Genomic DNA, 8,768 nt, shown 5'->3' with positions numbered 1-8,768 from the left:
TAATTCTGCAGTAGGCATCTTTCGTGGCAAATTAACATAGAAATAAAAGGCTACAATTTTTTGTAAATGTAGTATTATGTAGCAGTATACAGGCCTTGAATACAATTAGATCTGTCAGTACAGTTAACTTTGTTTTATTTAATTCAATGTTAATTTAGTCACAGCTGATTGTACTTGTTGGCAAGTTTGTATGTAATTTATAATAAAAATTTCTTTTTACACAGTATAATTATTATTGTAACATTTGAAAGGAAAAACAATTGTGGGATTTACATTAAGAAAATACATGATAGTAAAACATGAACATTTTATTATCTTAGGTACTTAAAATCACTGTTGGGCAACTGTTCTTGATTCTAACTGAAGTGAATTTGGAGCCGGTTTATTTTTCTCTTCAGTCCACACTCCATTCCCTGAGAAGTAATGATTGCTCTCCAAAAAATACAAAGCTAAGCTTAGTTTTTGAGAATTATTTAAACAACTCAGATTTAAATGTTCTAATGATTTATTCTGTACATGTTTTTGTCTTTTATTCATTATTGATAGAGCTTCATTCACTTTATTCCAAGGATAAAGAAGGATTGGGCAGTTTTCAAAAATGTCTTTAGGGGTATATTCCTTGGAGAGTTGTTGATGCACAAATTTCACCTGAACAAGGGGTATGTTAATCCAGAAAGGATGTCTTCTTATGATTTGACGTACTTCGCTGCTTGTGTAGTTTCTTCCTAAAGCTTGTGTTAAGCAAAAAATTAGGTCTTTCCCCTTACCTAACCTGTCACCTGGAGCCTTTTCAAATGCTTCATACCTGGAGGAACTGCCCGAGAGGATATTTAGACTTAAACATTTCTTGTTATTATTGTACAATGTCATGAGCCTTTTCATAGCAGTCTTGTTGAAGTAAATCATTTTCAGGAATCTTGGATGATTGAAAAATGCATTAAATTCAGGTATGGTTTTGGCATTTTCTAGTCTCTCCCTTATGGTATTTGGCCCAAGGGTGTATATTTCAAAACATTTTTTCTGTGCCTCATTACTGATTCCATATTCCTGCAAAACTTCTCGTATTGCCATTAAAGAACTAAAATTTTTTGTGGCCACTTTGGGATGCAGTCTAATAACTTCTTTTATATCAATGCCACCTATTGACCGAAAATTATAAATGATTTGTCTTAAGTTGTCAGGATCGGCTTGGACTAAGTACAAATTGGACTTTATTTTGTGGGTAGGTAACATTATTTGGGATTGTAACATAGTCAGAGTCTCATTTAATACTTCCAAAGGCCTGTGTTTAATAGTGGGGTAAGTAAGTATACCTCTATTAAATTCTTCATTTGTTAAATCTAAAACAAGTTCCAGATATCGTTGAATAATTCTTAGCCGGAGCATTTGCAATGTATAATTATTGACATCATCATTAATGAGCGTCGTTAGCGACGTTGGCCACTGAGTCATGTAACTTGCGAGTCTATTTTCTACATTCATCATACTTTGTATTTCACCTGATTTTTTTAGCTCTCCAATTGTTTTTTGTTTTACTAGATTTAGGTATGCTGCTACATGAGAAGCAGTAATATTAGTAATACCGCATTCGTTTAGAATTCTGTACCTATATCTTAAAGTGATTGGTAAGAGGCTGAATAGCAATGGCTCTTTAACTAATGTCTCCTTGGGGTAGCCCAAATCGTGTAAAGTGTCTATTAGCTCTTTCAGTTTAGTTTTGTCCATTTTCTTAATAACGGGATGCCTTATAGCTAGGTATTCAGCCCTGGCTTTACTAATATTTATTAATTTGGTCAAATGAGACAACTCATTTTGGTTTTGCGACACACTTGAAAAATGACGAGTATAGTGGATCCCTCTGATGAGGAGGCCCATCTGGCAATATTTCCGAAAAAGCATAACTCATAACAATTTAACTTAATTATAATTTCACCCTTTGAATTCTATATATTTTTTATGCATTTATCTAATTTCAGTTGTTTACATTACAAAACATTTTAAGGTTATGTTGTAATGTAAATGTCAAAATAACTTTTTTTTATTAGGACTAGGATCTAAAAATATAACAATCTGAAAATTAAACAATTTCAGGAAGTACTAATAGTCTTTTTTTACATATAGATTGTTGATAATAGTAGAATACAGTAATATAGCAAAGTTAAGACAATTTTTTGTATTTTTTTTCAAGACTTTAATTTTGAAGTAAACAAAATTTCGATTGATTCTTGTTATTATCTCCACAGCCATTATACGAATGAATGAATTACATAAAATTGAATGAATAGTTTTAACCTTTTGTATGCTATGTCATTAGTGGTTTACGTATGTCACTTTGTTTGGGGCGTGTTTACTTTCATTAAATTATTTTCGTATATACGCTTAAAGTCAAATGATAAATTAAAATGATTAATAAATCTAAGACAGGCTTGTTCGCTTTGGGGTTTTACTGTTTTGCATCGTTATTTACATTGTTAGCATTTGTTTGTCCATACTGGCTTGTAACTGACGGCAAATTAAAAAATCCAAAATTCATAAAAATTGGTGAGTTTTATTTATTTATTTATTAGTCAATAGTAAGTTTTGCTATAGTATAGACGACAGCACATCAAGCTACACATTGACGGATCTTGTTCCGTTGCACTGGAGGTAATATTTGACTAAAAGCGTAAAGCTTGATATACGGTTCAACGCTTCTGCCGCTTCTGCAAGCATTTAAATTGAAGGCAAGGCAAAGCAATACGAAGAAGCAATAGAAGAAACAATGGTACAAAAAAATATGAATATGTATTTGCATATACTCTTACAGGATTATGGGAAGTCTGTTTCAACGGTTTCGAGGAAGTTCATCATTGGTATGACACCGTATTCACCGGCTGTTGGTGGATTTTTGAAGAAGAGTATTATATCATTCACGACATTCTCTTACCCGGCTTCTTTATAGCCACTCAATTTTTCTTCACAATCACAATGACTTGTGTTTTGGCAGCTATATTCTTGACGTATTTATATTTGAAGAAAGACAAAGATGATGAACATTATGTTACTTTGCTGCTGACCCTTGGAACGGTTCTCGTAATTGGAGGTAAGATTATACATGGATTATACACACGACTCGTCACTCATCTTATAGGCGCACACACTGATTTTGGGAAAAATCTTTTAAAATATTTTTATTCATTAAATTTTTTTTAATGGTGGATTAGGGACACTGTGTCCCTAGACACTGTGTTTCTAGGACGCGTGACTGATTAAATGAACATATCAATAACATTGTACATACTATAAACATTACTAATTGCAGGTTTCTCTGGCATTATATCGGTGGTAACATTTGGAGCCAGAGGTGATGGAAGAGACTGGATGCCTAACTGGGAACACAATGATTTGGGTTGGGCTTACGCATTTGGAGTTATTGGAGTTATCTTTCTCTTTCCATCAGGAATACTGTACTTGATCGAAGCCAGAGTGAGAAAATATAAGAGGCTACATGAAATGCAAAGCCGAGATCCCTCATCTTACACAATGCATGAGAGGAAAGTTCCTTATACGGGCGGACACACCGACATTTAAATTTTACTATGACATGAATTTTACTAGCCATTTATATTATAATTTTTAGTAGACACTAATCTGATGAAAATAGTTATAAGTTAACTAATTGTAAACTATGAAAACTATGTTGTGTGTTTTGAATCTCACTTTAAAACAAGATAGCATTTAACATTGTATTACTTTTATCCTTTATGATCATTAACCTACCTTATTGATATGATTACTTTTAAGATGTAGCATCTTAAATAATGCTGTCTGATAAAAGTGCCTTTAATAGTAGCTATTGAATTGCATTAAGTCTACAAGTTATTAATTTAGCGTTAAGAAATATTATTTGTGTGTATACATTATTTTACAATTTTAAATCGTGTCTAAGTATGTACTTACTTACTTTATTTTTTATTATTTTTATAAATTCTATATCCGTCCAATACTGTGAAATAAAAATTAAAAAATATGCTTATATCTCCGTTTTTATAATTGATTTATCATAATAAAAATATATTGGTGATGAATGTATTCGATGACGATGAAGCAAGGCATAATTTACATTTGCCACAGACGGAAGCGTTAATTTCGCTTATATTAATTCGGTTAAAGCTCAAGACACGATAGTTTCATAATACGCATCATTAACTGTGAAAGATGATTTCAAATTTTGAGGTATGGTAGTTTTAGAGAGCAAAGCTTGTGTCGCTGACTTGTAACCTATTGCAATGCATTTTGGTTCTACTGAATTTGTGAGAACACCACTAATGAAACTGCTAGCAAAGCAATCTCCCGCTCCAGAAACATTTACAATATTGTTTATTTCTTTCGCAGGATATAGGCGCATTTCTAAGTCTCCTTTTGCGGTACGTCTAGAAGTAATAACACCTTTTGGACCTAAAGTAACAACTAAGATATTTACAACGTCAGACACAATTTTGCACAATTCTATTATTCCGTTTATTTCAGTTGTTTGAGCTAATTTAAAATCAGGCTTTACAAAGTTGGCCATTGCATGTAGCTCTGCTACATTTGGAGTGGCCAATGTAATGTGCTTCTTGGTATGTAATGGCTTGGTTGCTTTTCTTCGGTCAGTAGGTTCAAAGAAAACTGAAACAAAAAAAGAGGTGTTATAAAAATTTGCTTCATATATGAAAATGTACAATAAATTGTAAATTTTTGTAAACAAATATTATTCTTTGATTCCATTTTTTATAAAATTCCTAAAGTATATAATAAATGTTTTGCTTTGTTTGAATAATAATAGCCGATACCTTACATATTATCATTATATCGTTATTCTCTCTAGTACGTACTTTACAATTTACATACGTAATTCACCGTATGTACATTTTCATCTATAAATTCTTCGTTACAAAACTCGTTCATTCACTCAGGCGGTGTATCTGCTGTTTATTCGTTCATTTAACTCATTCATGTAGTTGTGCATTCGCCGAACAACGCCAACGCCCAAAACAACGTACAAGAATAAAGTATAGAAAAACTAAATTGATCTTTAGTGTTAGTCAATAAGTAAAAATATTGTTTTACATTTGTTGTGAGTGCATCGTCAGTAACTATTTGTCACATTCAGTTCACGAGTAAGTACTTATGATATTTTTTCCAATAGGAATAGTAAAGCGTATGTATGTTTAATAATAATAATATTACAGTGTTGTTTGTGATCTTAAGAGAAAAATGTATGAAAATTAGGTTCTGATAGAATAATCTGATAGAGATTTCATTTTTAGTTTTGAATAAATAATATGCTATATAAGTGAACTATCGTCTACTTAGGTTTTCTTAGCACACATGCATTTAGTGGGTTAGATTACGTTAAAAGCAAATTAATTAAGGATTAGGAAAAAAAGAGGGATATATAGTTAGTCACTTAGCCAATTTGTTTTCTAATTTACTTCAGTTATCTAAGCAGATTTTCCTTGGACATTTAATTTAAAAACCGAAAATATTGGTTCCATTGGTCTCAATATGTTTTATTATCAAAATAGAATTTGTTTAAAGTTACAAATTATTAACATAAATATGTTGTTTGATTTTTGTTAAGTAAATATGAAATACAGTTTTGGTTTAGTTCCAATCCTGTATAGTCTCTGAATTCAGGTTTTAGTAGATTTTTAAATTTAAGTGTCAAACATAGTTTATAACAGAATTTTAATTATTGTACAAATTGTAATGAGAAAAAATAAAAATCAACACTATAAGATTTTAATATTGCTGAGTATCTACCTAGTACGTTAATAAATTCGTCAAAAGCTTTTTAAGTTCCCACAATGAGTAAGGCGTGAGAATTCTTTAGCATTGTGTTTCTGGGTGAATGTTATGTTGTGAGTAACAAAATGTATGTCCGTACAGTATTTACTTAGGAAGGATTGCGAAACATTTGCCTTGTTGTTATTCTTCTCAGGCGTACAGCCTCGCTTTTGGTGCTAAATGACAGTACCTTATAAGAGTACCACATGTCAGGTTGCAAGTATGATGTATAAAGTGCGTACATGTTGGCAATTAACAACTCAAAAATGTAGGGCACGAGGTTTTCGCACTTGCAACATTCCTATTATCGCCAATATCTACTTTATACGACTGTAAGTTTTTTCAGTCTAACGTGCTAGCCAGTGCTGTGTCTACAGTACTCACGTCAGTACATTAGTAAAAGCGCGCGGTTAAAAGTTAATTGGTAATTAAACATCAGCTTAATCTATGTCAATTTTTAACGTAAAGCTTTTTGGGTAATATTATAACGGGGATTTCGTAATTATGGGGAGCTAAAAATATTTATAAAAGATGTAACCTAGTAAAGTTTCATGAGTAATTTTTTTCTGTCTTTTTGTTTATTTGACAGGTTAAGGACATATTCACTTGTTTTAGAGACAATGAAGAACCGAAGCTTAGCTGGCAACTGTGGCATTGGTGTGTTCGTTATTGCCCTTGTGACAGTGGCATTGGCATTTGGCACGCCTAGTTGGTTGGTCAGTGACTATAGAATACGAGGGGCCAGGCTCGACAGGTACTAATCCAGCAATTTGATCTCCTTGCGTTAAGTAATTATGCTGACACGTAATGAATGTGACTCATTTTCGACGTGTCTAAGTTCCCACAAGAATCAGTACAATTAGCAAAGCGATTATTGCAAGGTTGAAGTGGTATTGTTTGCTGTGTTATTTACCATTAAGTTCACGTTTAAAAAAGACGTACTTATTCTTTATTTTTATTTATTTGCATTAATTTATTGTATTTTTGAAACAATGGTTAAATTTGCGTTACAGATTAGGTTTATGGAGCCATTGCTTCAGATCACTACCTGATCCCTTAGACCAGTACCAACGACGCTTTTTCGTGGGATGTAGGTGGGTGTATGATCCATTTACAACTGGATATGACCGAATACGCGGCTACTTACTTCCTGGTTTGTGTTTTTTAATAACAATATGTGTATTAAACCAATTTGGTTTTGCTGTTCACTTCATAAAAAACAAATTCGGAATTACATGGATTTAAACTTGCAGATTTTTCACACATTATTTGAATTTAATGTCGAGATTTAATCGTGTATGAATTATATTTGATTTATCTCGACATTTCGGACGTGCAACGTGTATGGTCTTGAAGAGACTTCGGTAAATAAAATCTACGATTATGTCTCAACATTAAATTCGAATAAGTTCGGAATTCTCGAATTTTCATAACATACAATATTTTTCTTTTTTTAGGTTTCATGATAGCAACACAATTTTTCTTCACATTGTGTTTGATTGGTGTACTGATATCTACGGTATTAGTTCTCATCTTCTTTTTATGTTGTGGACCCGATCAGAGAAGATTCATACTCATAATACGATCTATAGGCTACATTTTGCTAGCTGCAGGTAAAATATGTTTCATTACTGCTCACAAAAGTTGATGTCAACCATGACCACGGAACTTTGTTATTAATTATGACTCCATTTTAGTGCCGAATAAATAGTTTTTAATTTTAATTTATATACAGTGCATTTTTAATCGTGTAAGTGTTTGATCTTACTATTTTATATTTATACAATCAACTTTACAGGTATTAGCGGAGCAATAGCAGTCATAGTTTTTGCGTCATTGGGCAATACCGATGGATGGATGCCAGATCATCCTAATAACTACTTGGGTAATATTTTCGGAAAACGATAAATAGTTCGTAATCGCGACTTTTTATCAGGATTAATAGTTAATATTTTATTTTACAGGATGGTCTTTCGGTCTAGGTGTCGTTGGGGCAATTGCTTGCCTTATCTGCTCAGCACTTTTTTTGACCGAAGCCAGTATTCAAACTAAGAAACGTAATAGATTCAAGGAATCTCAAGCTCGTTTCGAAATGGAACATGAGTCAAAAGCGTAACAAGCAATGCAAAATTGCAATCACTTAATTAATTAGGATTCGTTCAACAAATGCCCTCCTATTCACGTTAAAGGCCAGTGATATTTTGATCAAGTAATTATTCCAGTGCCTTTTCAAGTGATTGTTTTATTGATTGTAAATAATATAATATGTTTTACAACGATAGAAACTGAATGTACGGTTTATACATATGACAGTTTGAAGACACGTTATGGTCGTTTTGATATATACATTTTTATGAAAATATTGTTTTTGACGTTTTTGATGATATTAAAGATGTTTTTAAACTTTGCCATAACACTAACTTATAAAACGAACTTTGACTTCGACTAAGCAAAGGTGGCAAGCTAAGCAAGTTTTTCGTATATACAAAACGAACTTTGGCTAAGTTTAAGCAAAAAATCAAATTAAACTCTTAGTTTACATCGTAATTAATTTATTGTTTGCCTAAAGCAAAGTTAGTTTTGCAAATTCGAAAATTTGCTTAGCTCGCCATTTTTTTACTTAGTCGATGTCAAATTTCGCTTAATAAATTTCAGCGTAAGTGTGAATCTATGTCGCGAACGTGAATCTTGATTTCGTCCTAACGTCCGTGACATTTGTCTGTGAGCTTGCTGTTTAGCTAATGTATTTTTCGGCCCTAATATTAATTGCACAAGATCTGATAATTTTACAATGTAAGTACATAAATTTTAATACAAAAAATGTAACTTAAAAGACTTTCTTAAAATGTACCTAATTTATATTCCGTCCATATTTTAATTTTAAGCACATAAATCATGTAAGTTTTAATATTGACATAGATACTTACTAGTACTTTTAGAACTACATTTTTATATTA

The 8,768-nt window shown here is 32.0% G+C and overlaps 4 protein-coding genes across 6 annotated transcripts in view; 2 read left to right on the top strand and 2 right to left on the bottom strand.

Annotated features, from left to right (window-relative positions):
* Window positions 1-84: 84 nt before the first annotated feature.
* Window positions 85-1,897, bottom strand: LOC113233143 (transcription termination factor 5, mitochondrial). 2 transcript variants are annotated; one of them, XM_026468150.1, is made up of 2 exons: window positions 1,314-1,460; window positions 85-1,047 (listed from the first exon to the last, which is right to left on the bottom strand). In XM_026468150.1, exons 1-2 carry the CDS (start codon window positions 1,329-1,331, stop codon window positions 331-333), a joined length of 735 nt encoding a protein of 244 aa, XP_026323935.1. In that variant the 5' UTR covers window positions 1,332-1,460; the 3' UTR covers window positions 85-330. The 2 variants fall into 2 exon arrangements, with proteins under 2 accessions (XP_026323935.1, XP_026323934.1); XM_026468149.1 differs by having other exon boundaries at window positions 85-1,897.
* Window positions 1,898-2,387: 490 nt separating this feature from the next.
* LOC113233138 lies at window positions 2,388-3,977 on the top strand. Its single transcript, XM_026468145.1, has 3 exons — window positions 2,388-2,541; window positions 2,807-3,082; window positions 3,302-3,977. Exons 1-3 carry the CDS (start codon window positions 2,403-2,405, stop codon window positions 3,568-3,570), a joined length of 684 nt encoding a protein of 227 aa, XP_026323930.1. The 5' UTR covers window positions 2,388-2,402; the 3' UTR covers window positions 3,571-3,977.
* Window positions 3,978-4,153: 176 nt separating this feature from the next.
* The window catches only part of LOC113233391 (pseudouridine kinase-like), a 35,004-nt gene continuing 30,389 nt past the window's right edge, over window positions 4,154-8,768 (bottom strand). The window contains exon 6 of the mRNA XM_026468511.1: window positions 4,154-4,650. Coding sequence (XP_026324296.1) covers window positions 4,154-4,650 — 497 coding nt within the window. The remainder of the gene's footprint in view (window positions 4,651-8,768) is intronic.
* Window positions 4,996-8,687, top strand: LOC113233014. 2 transcript variants are annotated; one of them, XM_026467949.1, is made up of 6 exons: window positions 4,996-5,141; window positions 6,427-6,565; window positions 6,825-6,964; window positions 7,269-7,424; window positions 7,610-7,696; window positions 7,776-8,687. In XM_026467949.1, the coding sequence occupies exons 2-6, from the start codon at window positions 6,432-6,434 to the stop codon at window positions 7,925-7,927; spliced, it is 669 nt and encodes a 222-aa protein (XP_026323734.1). In that variant the 5' UTR covers window positions 4,996-5,141; window positions 6,427-6,431; the 3' UTR covers window positions 7,928-8,687. The 2 variants fall into 2 exon arrangements, with proteins under 2 accessions (XP_026323734.1, XP_026323733.1); XM_026467948.1 differs by having other exon boundaries at window positions 6,401-6,565.

The sequence above is a fragment of the Hyposmocoma kahamanoa genome, unplaced genomic scaffold (assembly GCF_003589595.1).
Source record: "Hyposmocoma kahamanoa isolate Upper Pololo Valley unplaced genomic scaffold, ASM358959v1 78, whole genome shotgun sequence".
Taxonomy (NCBI): Eukaryota; Metazoa; Arthropoda; class Insecta; order Lepidoptera; family Cosmopterigidae; genus Hyposmocoma; species Hyposmocoma kahamanoa.
The sequence above is the reverse complement of the archived record's forward strand: the minus strand, read 5'-3'. Positions and strand labels throughout refer to the sequence as shown.

Excerpts from the sequence above, each read along its gene's own strand:
- LOC113233143 (XM_026468149.1), bottom strand. The coding sequence starts at position 1,875 with ATGGGCCTCCTCATCAGAGGGATCCACTATACTCGTCATTTTTCAAGT.
- LOC113233138 (XM_026468145.1), top strand. The coding sequence starts at position 2,403 with ATGATTAATAAATCTAAGACAGGCTTGTTCGCTTTGGGGTTTTACTGT. Across the intron at positions 2,542-2,806 it reads TCCAAAATTCATAAAAATTG|GATTATGGGAAGTCTGTTTC; the intron begins GTGAGTTTTATT and ends ATACTCTTACAG. Across the intron at positions 3,083-3,301 it reads AACGGTTCTCGTAATTGGAG|GTTTCTCTGGCATTATATCG; the intron begins GTAAGATTATAC and ends TACTAATTGCAG.
- LOC113233014 (XM_026467949.1), top strand. The coding sequence starts at position 6,432 with ATGAAGAACCGAAGCTTAGCTGGCAACTGTGGCATTGGTGTGTTCGTT. Across the intron at positions 6,965-7,268 it reads ACGCGGCTACTTACTTCCTG|GTTTCATGATAGCAACACAA; the intron begins GTTTGTGTTTTT and ends TTCTTTTTTTAG. Across the intron at positions 7,697-7,775 it reads TCATCCTAATAACTACTTGG|GATGGTCTTTCGGTCTAGGT; the intron begins GTAATATTTTCG and ends TTTATTTTACAG.